The 12,713-nt window shown below is 38.5% G+C and overlaps 1 protein-coding gene across 3 annotated transcripts in view; it reads left to right on the plus strand.

Annotated features, from left to right (window-relative positions):
• Positions 1–12,713, plus strand: part of CELSR1 (cadherin EGF LAG seven-pass G-type receptor 1) — a 156,456-nt gene that overhangs the window by 78,739 nt on the left and 65,004 nt on the right. For all 3 annotated transcript variants that reach the window (XM_079993997.1, XM_079993998.1, XM_079993999.1), the window contains exon 5: positions 5,588–5,676. In XM_079993997.1, the coding sequence (XP_079850123.1) occupies positions 5,588–5,676 (89 nt within the window). The remainder of the gene's footprint in view (positions 1–5,587; positions 5,677–12,713) is intronic.

The following is a 12,713-nucleotide window of genomic DNA, read 5'->3' on the forward strand; positions in this document are numbered from 1 at the left end:
ACATGGCTATGCTTGGTGATGGACTAAAGCAGGGGTTCCTAAGCTGTGGACTGTGGGTCCACAAGCTCCATTTAGGAGGTTCATGCCATTTCTTTCTTTGAAGATGGAAGTGGTAAATATTAAATATTCACACTGTTTTTAACTGTATTTTGAGTGCTTCATTTATTACTGACACTGTATTTTGTTGCATTACAGTTTGGATTCTATGCAATTCAAATCGCAATACAGTAAGATACAATACATAATAAATGAAAGAAGCAGTGAAAATACATTTGAACTTTTTACAGCATCTAGCACAGCACATTACAGGTGGAAAATCATTAAGTAGTCCACCAAGACACACACAAACACACACACACACACACACACACACACACACATATACCCCTAGTCCATGAGTGGGGAGGAGTTGGGGGATACTGTGTTAGAGTGAGAAGTATGATTTTGATCCCATGAACCATTAAGAAGAAAGGCAGTAGATGTAGAAGATGATAGATAGATAGATAGAGATAAAAAATATATAGATACAGCTATAGATATAGATATAAATGATAGGTCAAAACCTGTGGTTTTCAAACAAATTAGTGCATGGGTATTTCTAAAATGTCTGCAGTTGTTCTGTTCACTGGAACAAATACTGGATTTACAGTCACAAAGCAAATGGATTTTAGACTATTAGGAGATCTGCTCAAAATAAGATTATAAGCCTATGCATGCTTACTCAGAAATTCCAATTTTGTACAACTTAATGCTCTTTAAAGTGTGTATCGCACTTTACAATTGCATAAAGTACATGATGGGTTTTATAAAACAGAATGAGAAGTTTTCATTGTCAACTATACACTACATTGAAGGATTCATTGCTACAGTAGTGAGCTGTGAGTGCCTAATTTTAGAAGGTACTGAGTGTTCCCAAATTGCTTTAGCAGTCAATGGGACCATTCATGTACTTAAACTGAAGCACATGCCCCCAATATTTTGTACCAGACCATTCACACAGTGGCTGAAAATAGAAAGTGCAGCAAAAAGTAGGCCTATTTTCGACTTAAGTGAATTAAAACGCATAGCAGGGCAACACTATTCATGTGTAGCAGAAGCAAGTTCCACTGTGCTCAGTGCCTCATGCTGCAATCCTATTCACACTTTTTTGTGAGTACGCCCCATGGAACACAATGGGACTTACTCCCAAACTAACAGGCATCAGGCACTGTAACTAAATGAACTAAAGAAGGGAATTCAAAAAACTGCCAGAAATACTGAAAACTGCTGGATTGGTTCTTGATGTGCATAAGGCAAAGATGTAGTCTTTTGGAACTCTGATTCTGATATCATTGAAGAAGCTATTTTTTGGGTTTAAACATTTTGAGATGGTTGACATACGGCTTAAAAGTACTCCAGAGGAAACTTAACATGCCAGGTGAGAGCGGCAAAGGGCAAACACAATCCATATTCCTTTTATAATGTATGGCAAATTTTTATTGAATACATAAATTGTTCAGACTGTGGCAGGAATCAAACCAGCACTCATGGGAAAATGTGGCATGATCTTTTAGAGTAATCAAATGAAACTTTTAACACAATGACATGGTAAAAGTTTGTATTTCATCAGGACGAGTTATTGGCCTTTACTGTTGTAATAATTCTTTCCTCAAAATTTATCTTCTGTACCATGAAAATAAATAAAAACTTTATTTATGTTTTAAAAAGTACTCCAGAGGGTTGGCAACTCCTCTAGAGGCTGCAGTGGGGAGCAAGAACCTCCAAAATTGCCTCCATTCTACCCACAGTTCAGAGCAGCTTCCTTCCCAAGCTGATATACCTAGCATATTTTTTGAATATATGACTTTTGACACCCCAAGCCTTCCAGGACAGTAATTTTGTTTTTAAAAGATAATGCTCCTGCTAGTTTTCTGAGCATTAAGACCTCCTAACAGTAGTGGCACACAAGAGGAAGAAAACCAAGGCACCTTTGCAAGGTGAGGAAGAACGCTCAGGTGGTCTTTCTTTCCATTGCAGCTGTAGGCTGGGAGAAGTGTGGCGCCGATAATGGGGAGGAAAGTCACTATCTTTGCTTTTCGGAGTTTGCTTTCTGAAGAGCAGAAAGTGCACTTTATCTTCCCATCACAGCAGGGCAGTTCTAAGAGGAGAGGTTCTTTTCCCAGCTCAGCACTGCAGGTAGAAAAAAAATCTGTGTTTGCTCTTCAGAGCACTTTATCTCTTCCTCACAGCCACAGCTCGGCTTCCCCTGTGTCTCTGTGTGTGAGTTTGCTGGGTGTCTGCATCTCTCTCTCTCTCTCTCTCTCTCTCTCTCTCTCTCTCTCTCTCTCTCACACACACACACACACACACACACACACACACCACAGCTGGCCTTCAAAGGAGGCTAAGGGTCGAGAACGGGTAAGCGTTCCTGGTATAAAGTAACCCATGATTCTTACCAATTTAAATTCAGTTAGTTTCCCTGTTCATGGGTGCAAAGTATTAACAAGGAACTGAGATTTTTAAAAGCATAAATCAATCTAATTATGCTTTGGGGTGTTTTTGCATTTGAATGTTTCCGTTTACAATAGGAATATTATAGTTGCACTTAAGATGGTCTTAGGTTTATGAAAGTGATCATGGAAGCAGATTATGTTAACTGTCGAAACGTATGTGGTCTCTACCACTTCTTTTATGCATGTCTGATGAAAGCTTAATTGACTGAAACTTATTTGTATTTCCTTTACACTCATTAAGCAGCAACACACCTTGTCTTTAAGATGAGTTGGATCTGTTAGCCAGGGCACAGTTTTAAAAATTGAAGACAATAGGTTTTTGGGTTGTCAGGTAGAGGGATGGGCTTCATAGAAATGGAGAAGGAAGCATAAAAATGCACATTTTAAGGAAGTTGCTGGGTGCTGGTGGCTATTGAGTTCAGTAAAACTAAAAAGGCTGAAACCCACATATGCTGGCTTAAGTAAGCTGTGCATCAATTCTGAGAGTCATAGGAGCTTTGGTGTGTGAGTATTCTGGACCTTAAATGCACTCTCCTACACTTTCATGCAAGAGATATAATTAGATGTGAAGCATTTTGCCCAAAGCAATACTTTCTATATCTGCTAAGTCTAATTGGAAATCAACCTATGGTATATATAGTAACCAGAGAAGATTTCTGTCTAGATGGTATCAATTATTTGTTGGTGTCTGCACCCTCAAGCACTTTTTTTATTAAGAAAGAGCAATAGTGATGCAAGAGGAAGGCTGCTTGTCCTGTTTTGTGTCTGTATAAGCCAGACGTTATTTGCGAAAGATTTGTGCTAAAATACTGTAGAGAAGAAACAGAGAAAAAGAGGACTGCCATACTTGTATATACATTCTTAAATACTACGTAAGATCTTTGAGATATTAAATTTTATCAGCATGGCTGTGTTCCTTTATCACAAGTCTGCTTCATGAAAAATCATATCCATGAAAACATTTCCCTTTTAAAATGGAAAATTTGTAAGTCAGGGGAGAGTCAAGTGCTCTGATCCAGCAAGAAAAACCGATGTATAAAGCAATATTTCAGTGCCTGCAGTCAGCGTGGGTGCAAGTGATACCAGTATTTTGGGCCCCATTGAACTGGTTGAATTTTATTTTTAATGCTATTATGCATTCCCATCTGGTCACAATTTGTCACGTGCAGCTACTTTGGGGTGACTTGATACAAGGGCTGTTGGGTTGTATGCAATTAAGTAGTCCTCTTAGTGCAAGGATTTCCATCTATGCAACAGGACTTCCTCTCCCCATGTGCCCCCCAGTCCCCTCCCCGAATCTGTTTCACAGCAGGTTGGGAAGGCTGGAAAGGGAGAAGAAGTCCTGTTGCTCAGGCATAGATCCTGATGCTAATAGATACAGCGCATCATTTTAAAACTATCCTTTAATAAAATAAGTGACACATAGCCTTACATCTGATTCACATTGCATTCTGTAATATGAGCAAATAAAGGTCACAAAGCATCTCAGCAACCATGACCTACATGTACAAACTCTTGAGTATAGAAGCCTCTGAGGGACAACATGGGGCAAAATCACAACATATAATTCAGTGGTGTGGAAAGTGCTTACTCTTGTGCAAGGCAGGGGCGGGGCATTCAGTTTTCACCAGCCAGGTATGAATTCTAATCCATATACCAAACTGTTCCCAAGGGTTGCCCAACTTCCAGGAGCACATTTTGTAGGAGGTATAGAGGGCTGCAGTGAGTAACAGAGTGGGTGGGGGCTGCCCAAAATCAGATGCTCTACCTTGGGCAAACAGAAATGCTTTCAGTTTCCACTTTGTTTGAATAACCAATGTTGTAAAATAAACAGAAGTTGGAAAGTTGTCACAGATTTAAAGACAAGCACATACAGTTTACGACTGTTATGAAATGAAACTTTAATGCTTCCTACTATGGAAGTAGCTTTTCTTTTTGTGGGGGACTGAGATAAGGGGAGCCTTACTTCTGCGTTGCTTGTTTTTGTCAGTGTTGCAGAAATTAGGAAATGCCTAACCTCTAAAAAGAGGCTGTATTTGTGTTCTTCTTTCAGTTTAACGCCTGTCTGTATAAACTGAGCAGGTGTGTATGTTAAACTGAAGGAAACGTTTGCATGAATACAGCTAGAAATACAGTGGTTTATCGTATGCATCGGGGGGGTTTTAGTGTTTTCTTTTCTTTTCTTATTCTTCTCTAATGGAAACTTTTTGTCTAAGTAGTCATTCATAACAAACTCTGCCTGACCAATTTGACAGGACCTTGTGTACTTTTGCTGTAGATGTTTGTTCTTACCTCAGAACAGCAGTGAATAGTCACCAGGCTGGTTGTACTGGTATGCACAATTAATCTGACATTCTCTGCTTTATCGGATCCAATCTTTAAAAGACATTTTAACGGAAAAGAAAGGAAGCAATGCCATTAATTGCAAGGTTAGAACTCCTGGAGCTTTCTAGGGCAAAAAATGTTTTCTTTGTTCCCTCACACCTTATCTGACAGTCCTGTAAGACCCCAGCCTGGAAAAACAAGAAAGCCACAAAAACGCACATTCTTTCTGTGGGTAACAACTGTTTGCACAATCTGTATTTGCCCTAAATATTTACCTTTTGTCAGGAAAAGTGTTTTCACTCTTTAGTTAAAATTTGAGGACTGCCACCTTCTTAAGCGCCAGAACACTAGATATAGGGGGTGTAATCCTCTATATTTGTAGGAGCGTAATTAACAAATTTGAATATTGTTTGCATTATCATAATTTATATCAAGCCAAAGTTTATAGTAAACACAGTTTATACTCTGCAGCTAGTCGTTTTGTTGTCATTTATTTGTGAAGGAATTTAAGTGTCAATACCTTCTTGGCTTTTGTTTTCTAAATGTGAGAATGATGCCAGTGCCAATGATGAATGAATGAATGAATGCATAACTTGGAGAAAGGCAACCCTCTCTCCACTCCTGCCCTCAGTGCAGTCAAGTGCAGGAAGAAGAATGGAAAGTTTCCCCTCAACTGCTAATCAACATTTTTGTTAATTACAAAGATGAGAGTGTAGTGGAACTTTATAAGATGACTGTTTTTCTTTCTCTTTCATGCAACCTTTCAGGGGAAACCACTACGACAGTTGCCCCCTTTGTTCCAGGAGGGGTTAGTGATGGGCAGTGGCACTCTGTCCAGGTGCAGTACTATAACAAGGTAAGGCAACATGTTTGGGATATATTTTTGTGAACTGAATTCTTCTTCATTCAAATTGGCCAGCTTATTTGCTCAAGAGAACCAGAGCCAGTCTTTAGACTTGTACAGTGGACCTACATTTAGCCAAAGCATGTTGCTGGGATGGAAGTATTTATATGAGACATAATACTCCCTGCTTTAAAAGAGCAATAGAGTGGCTGGCTCTAACCCTTAGCACTGTTGGTGTAAGATTCTGTATCTCTGCCAGTGAGGCTGCCATGGCTGCTGTCCACTAGGCAGTGGTGCATTAAAGTCTATGTAAAGCCTTAGAAAATCAAGTCCAGCAGGTTGCATACAGATCAGCATCCTCCTTTAAATGAACAATATGGGTTTCAACTTGTGAGAGTAAGAGCTCTGTTTTGTGCACTGAACTCCTCCTGTCATAAGAAACTGCTGATTCAGGGGAAGCCTTTCTTTATTTTTAAACGTAAAGAGAGCAATTATTCAGATTCTTTTTGTTGTTGTTGTTGCTGTATTTGTAGCATAATTAAGTCAGAAGCTCTTGGTAAATATCCAGGGAGAGAAAAAACAACATAAACAAAGAAATAGCTCTGAATTCATTGGCTGAATGCCATTTTCAATTTAACAATTTAGACTGAAGATAATAGCAAATAATTGCCACTTCTAAAGCATCTGGCTCTACCATGTTGTCTCTGAGGTTTTAAGAAATATATAATCTTGAGTCTGCATTTCAAGTAAAAATGTTACCTGTTGCACATTCTGAAGAGTTTAATTGGTGGATAAGGTTTGGTGTTTCTCTTACATTGTTCAATTTTGTATCTTGTTATAATGGCACTGAATCCCTGATGCCATCATGCTTTCGTTGGCCTGTTCAACGATTAGAATTCTTTGTCTTAGTTAAGTACATCCTCCATAGAGTTTATAGTAAGTATTTGGCACACCACTTAAAATCCAGTCAAACTTAAGCACATTTTAGTGTCATTAATTTCAATTAGAAATATTTAAGCACACACTAAATGGGGCTTCAAGATGGTGGTTTGATTGGATCGTGCCTTGATTATCAGCTGATAAAAGTCCAAGAACCCTGGCTGACTTGACTTAATGATTTCATCATTAGCATGATCAATAATTTCTGCTTGGGAACTTTATGAGGAATATAGTTGCTTCTTGATGAGATGGAGGATATATTCATACAATTGCTGATTGATTAATTAGCACTTTAATGGTACACAATGCATTGTCTTCCTAAGCTTAGGAAGCAAAATGATGAGAGTAGGATTTTTTCCATCACATGATAAGCTTGTAAATGTATTGCAGGTCTCTGGGTTTTCAAATGTTTCAAGTATTATAATGTTCAGGGGTGTCTCATGGTTTGGTTGGCACTTTAGGCAGGATGGGGTAGGGCGGGGCAGAGTGACAACTCCAGAGGGAAGACACTCTGATGCAAACTAAAAGAGGACCTCAGGATTTCCCTAGTTGTCCGAGAGAATTCTGAAACACAGCAGAGTCTCAATACACATGGAGAGCTAACTGTACCAAAGCCAAGGAGAGATTGGACATGCATTTCCCATTGAATTGTGCTGCTCCAAATGGTTACCTGGTCTGCTTCTGTAGCCAAAACAATTTGGATTATATATAGAGGGTTCTCATGTTTAAACCACATAGCAGGAGTCAGTAGCTGAAAACTTACCTCAGACAAATTCAGTTCCCTGATAGACTCTTTCTTACTCTCGCCAGTTGCCAAACCATGACGAAAAGAGGTGGGTCAATTGAGTAGCATATGTAGCATCCTGATTTGTTAGTAGACCTCTTATGAGGACGTAGGAGTCTTGGCCTTCTGACTCTGCGTCCATTCTCAAAGCAGCCTTCTGGGTAAACTAGTTGCTGTTTAGTGGTATACAGGATGATGAAAAGAAGACAAAAGAATTATATCAATAAGGATGCTGTGTCATTGAAAATCATATTATAGCTTGAATATAGAGATTCAGGATATTCATGAAGTCTCCACATATTGGCTCCAAATGGCTGGCTGGACCACTTCTGTGACTAAAGCAATCTTAATTATGTTTTGTTGGAACCACCTATCTTCATACCCCATGGTTTGAAATTGGCTTGCTTCAAGAAACCATATGAACTATGGTTTGTCTGGCTTTGGACATCACAACAAGCTGTGGTTAAGCAAAAATGAAAGCAAAGGCTTCCAAACTGGTCCTTGCAGCTGCACATAAAGCCTAGGGCTCGCTGCTGCTCATTCTGGTAACCCTCAGCCATGGTTCAGCGTGTGAACAAAATGAGCAATTCCACTGTTTCAGCCTGCTTTAAGTTCTTTTATGAAGGAAACTTACCCATTCCTGCGTGTATTTTTATTTTCAGTATTATTTTGCTTATTTTGCTTCCCTGCCATACAATTACAAATATTTGTAGCTTGTTTCATCTGTGTGCTTGGACCCCGTGATAAATTTCCTTACAATCTGAAGAAACACTCTGCGTTTGGGTGTTATTTCAGAAAGTAGCTTTAATAGAAAGCTGATAAAACGACAGATGATAGAGTAATTCATAGGTTTTTTTTGCTGAAGCCATTCCTGCCCATTGGCCAAGAAGCCTGGGAAAAGGAGCATATATCAGCTGAAGTCTGGATTTCTTAGCGTGGTTGTTGGTTTAGAATTCTAAGCAGCTGCCAAAAAGATAAGGACTTGAGACAGCTCCAGGGTATTCTTTAAAAAGGAAAGTGATCCAACACACTGGTTAAAAATAAACCTTTGTCTCATTTTCATGATTCTTTTGCTCTCCCCACCCCCAAGTGATAGATGTCTTCTTGCAGTATAATTATTCATGTTTGAAAATAGGTGGGAAAATGCTTTGCAAATTTTGTGTACAAGCTAATTTTGCACCTATTCTAAAAACCAGATTCTGCCTCTCTGAGCTCAAGTAAATTAATATGCTGCTTTGGGAACAAAATTGGTGCAAGCAGTCTCAGGATCAGATCACAGTCACATGCCAGGCAGATGTCTAGCTTTTATTTACTTAATTCCTCACCCTGCAACAGGTTATGTACATGAAGTTAAAATTGCAGTAAAACAGATTAAAACAAAAGCATTAGAACACCACTATATGAAAGTAGTCTGCAAAATAAAAACAAACAAACAAACAAACAAAGGCAATTTACAGAGGATGAAAAAGTCAGGGGAAATAAAATAAAAAGTCATTTTTCTGGCACTGAAGTAACATCAAGGTTGGTGCCTAGTAAGCTCGTCTGGGGAAGACATTCCACAGTTGGTGGTCCCACCAGCAAATAGTCATCCTCCATACCTCAAATGGTGGCATCTGAAGAAAGCTTGTTCATGGTGGATCTTTCTGAAAGGTTGTTAGGATGACGCTACGGAATTATTGCATTGAAGCAACTGCCTATTGAATCTTACTAGAAACAGTAGAGGAAACTTCTGGTCCTCTCTGAGGCTACAGAAGCTCTAGTGGCCTTTTGGTGTATTGTTGGCACACATGCAGTGCGCACTAGCCTCTGCTGGGTGGGTGATTTAAGCAAGGCTAAGCCACAGCCCTGCCTTCTGCTCCCCTTTTCTCGTCAGGATTCCATCCCTTGTTTGACTGAGGCAGAGAACAGCACTTTTGCCTCCAGTGGTATATATTTGGAGGCAATTCATTGGCAGACTCTTGTTTTAAGGAGGACTAAGATTTTAAAAAAGCACTATGAGGGGTTTGCTAAGACATAGATAATTTAGGGATTATGGGCTGTGCCAAGATAAATGGATGTTATGTCTAAACTTGATACAACTCAGACACGTCATAATAACTCCAGTGTATTGCTCTACTTAAACTGCATAAATAGAGCAGGTTTGAAAGTAAGGCAGCTTTTCTATTAATTTCATATCTGCATTATTTCTAGGTCTCTCTATTGCTTTCTCCTTCCTCTCCCAGCATATCTATTACCTTACCATTCTGGATTTCTGTTTTAGCGTTGTTCTTCCTGTATATTTCATCTCTGTTCTACTAAAATGGTTCAATACTATGTTGTTTAGCCAGTGTTAGCAACCAAGGCAAGACAAAGTTCTCTTGCTCCCTAAACATATTTGCATTTATCTATATGCTGATCTCTTTACATGGCCCTCTCTCTGAAACACTTGTAATAACTAGCATCTCTTCAAGTTCTGCATACTGTGTATCACACACACACAAATATATACATAACGAGAGAGTTTTTAAAAAGAACTTTATTCAAATAGACAGGTGACCACCAGGAAACCTCCAGTATCAATCTAATTTTTACTATACTATTTGAAAAAATTGATAGATATACCGGTAATTCATGATGATAGAAATAGGCAAATATAACATTTTGTTGTTTTCTTAACATTTGAGGCAAATGAGACACAATTGCTACAAAGATCCCTTAATCACAAATGCACCTCCTTAAAACTTGGAAGAATTTCATTCCCTTACTTAGTGCATCTAAATTCCAGTGTTTCCACTTTGGATGAATTATGTTGTAAAGTTTCAAGGCTTCACAGGTATCTTTAACTTATTACACCACCTGCAATAAGTCTTGAAAAGAAAACAGGACTTTGACTGATTTTGTGGAGCAGGAGTTTTTAAAATTAAAATCTTTGATGTGCTTCCAAATCCCCTTGCTGTGAATCATGTTATCTTTAATCTACCAACTAAATTATCTTTTCTTTAATACAAAGTGAAGCTTTATCCAAAATTAAATTGAGCATGTCTTTTTCATGGGAATGCCAAAGCAAATTACACAATTTGAACAAATACTAACAATTGTATACACTTAATGAAAATTAGAGAGTAGCCTCTTAAATCCTAACATGCTGTGTAACAGTCAACAGAATTCTGCAGCTTGTTTTTCCATTGGTAGGTATGTAAAGCGGCCTTGACAGGCTGATTGGGCAATTTGTTTTGAGCAAAGCATATATGAAAAAATACACCTCTGCAATCTCCAGTCAACAAATGCAAGAGCCATTTGTGGTAGCATAACATATTCTGCAGCCCTGGCTGCCTCTGCAACTGGAAGATAGATTATCTCACTTCCTTCTGGAAAACAGGTTTTGCATGATGATAGCAGTCACCTGTTATGTGACCACAGTCATACTGTACCTCTGAGATTATCATTTGCTCCACTGTATACCAGTCCCTAGTTATCTCACTGTTATCCTCTGGAGAACAATGCTATCTAACGTCATAGGTAAATACCAGGGTAATTGTTTAGATTGCAATCTGAGAATGTGCCAGTTAGAATTGATTTCTGAGTTATTAATAGTAATGATATTTGTGTTTTGGAATTAATATACCTTTAATTTGTTGAAAAGTCATCGACCAACCTAGAACCTAAACACCTTTTATTCCAGATAGTTTAGATTAGCAGTTTTCCGAATGGATGAAAAATAATAATAATCACAATCTAATAGGATCCATATGGAAATGTGTAGTTGAAGAGAGATCTGTGGCCAGCCACACCTTCACTACACAATGTGTAGTAATGTGCCCAACTTACAAGGAAATAAAATCCAGCAGTCAGAAGAATCCATACAGCTAGGCCACTTTTACTGAAAGCACTTTTTAGGAGCAGTGAGCTCTTTCCAGAAGGTGTCCATAGTGGTGACTTACACAAGTTATCATGAAACAAACACTGCAGCTGTACACCAGCCCCTCACTGGCAATTCAGTCTAGCCATTTCCCCAGAAGAGGTTAAGGAGGAGCATGTTCTACTGTGGCAATACATAGCAATAACTTTTTTGTTCTCCCTTCCCAAAACCTGTAACCTGGAGGAATGAACATTCAAAGTCTTAAGTGTGGTGGCAACAGTTACCTTTACAATAAAGGTAAAGGTCGGGTATATGTCACAATCCCAGGGGATGGCTGAGGTGGAAACTTCATCCTCTTTGCAAAGGATGCAAAATAGCCAAATCAATGAATCATTGAGATTCCCTGTCTCTCTAGATTCCTAGAGAGAACATGTGTGCATGCAAGAATGCTGACTGTTGATGTGTCTTAACGGCTTGCCAGACTGAGTCTAGTATAAGGATTCTGAGTCTACAGTACCTGGGTAGAAAGAATTTCAACCACCGTCACAGCCCTTAGATAACCTGCAACTGCTAGTATTTTCCTATCTACACAAGTATTAAAGGTATATAAGCTTAATCATCTATCAATTGATAGGTGCCAAGTCTTAAAATATATTTTTTTTATATCTGGATGGAGCTCACAGAACACATTCTGTTCATCTCAGATATACACCTATTGCATGTGCTTAGAAGTATCCTGTTATTATACAATATTGTGCAGACATGATGCCACACGCCCAAGCACAGCACAATGTAGATGGCACAGTCAGAAATCAAAACTACTAAGAAAGTGAATCAAATTCTAGCTCAGTTCATCTGTATGCCTTTTAAAACAGATAAAATTCAAGGCAATCTACAGAATGCAGATAAAATCATGCACTTGTATTATATCGGTAAGGAATTAAACATAGTGTGCACTTAATCAAATCTAATAATTTTGTGACATGTTGTTATAACATTAAAGGACAAGGTTATCCTAATTAGGTATAATCTAGTTGAACAGTGAATGGATCTTTGTATGATGTAGCTGTAGTATAGCTGTTCTGTCCTCATTTTATTTGCTGATCAATACCTCTCAGAATTGTCTGATTGGCATCCATAACATGTGTTCTACCATTCCTCCATTTGTAGCTGCAGCTGAATATCCACAGAATAACTAAAACCATTATTGGGTTGCACTTTTAGTCATTCCTTGATGAAAATATTTTGCCCACAAACTACCCAACTCCATTTCTTAGAGCTTGGAAATTAGACTGTCAGTTTAGATCTTACAAACTAATCAGAAATGTATTTATCTAGTCAGAAATATGTATTGTTGAGTTCAGTGAGATTTACTTCCTGGTTAATATGCTTAGAGTTATAGCCGTAGACATTACCAGATTATTAGAGAACACAAGGTATGTTTTGAAATGTTATTTTAGCACACTTGAGTGTCTTCCATTTGTTATA

The sequence above is a fragment of the Podarcis cretensis genome, assembly GCF_951804945.1.
Source record: "Podarcis cretensis genome assembly, chromosome: 10".
Classification (NCBI taxonomy): Eukaryota; Metazoa; Chordata; class Lepidosauria; order Squamata; family Lacertidae; genus Podarcis; species Podarcis cretensis.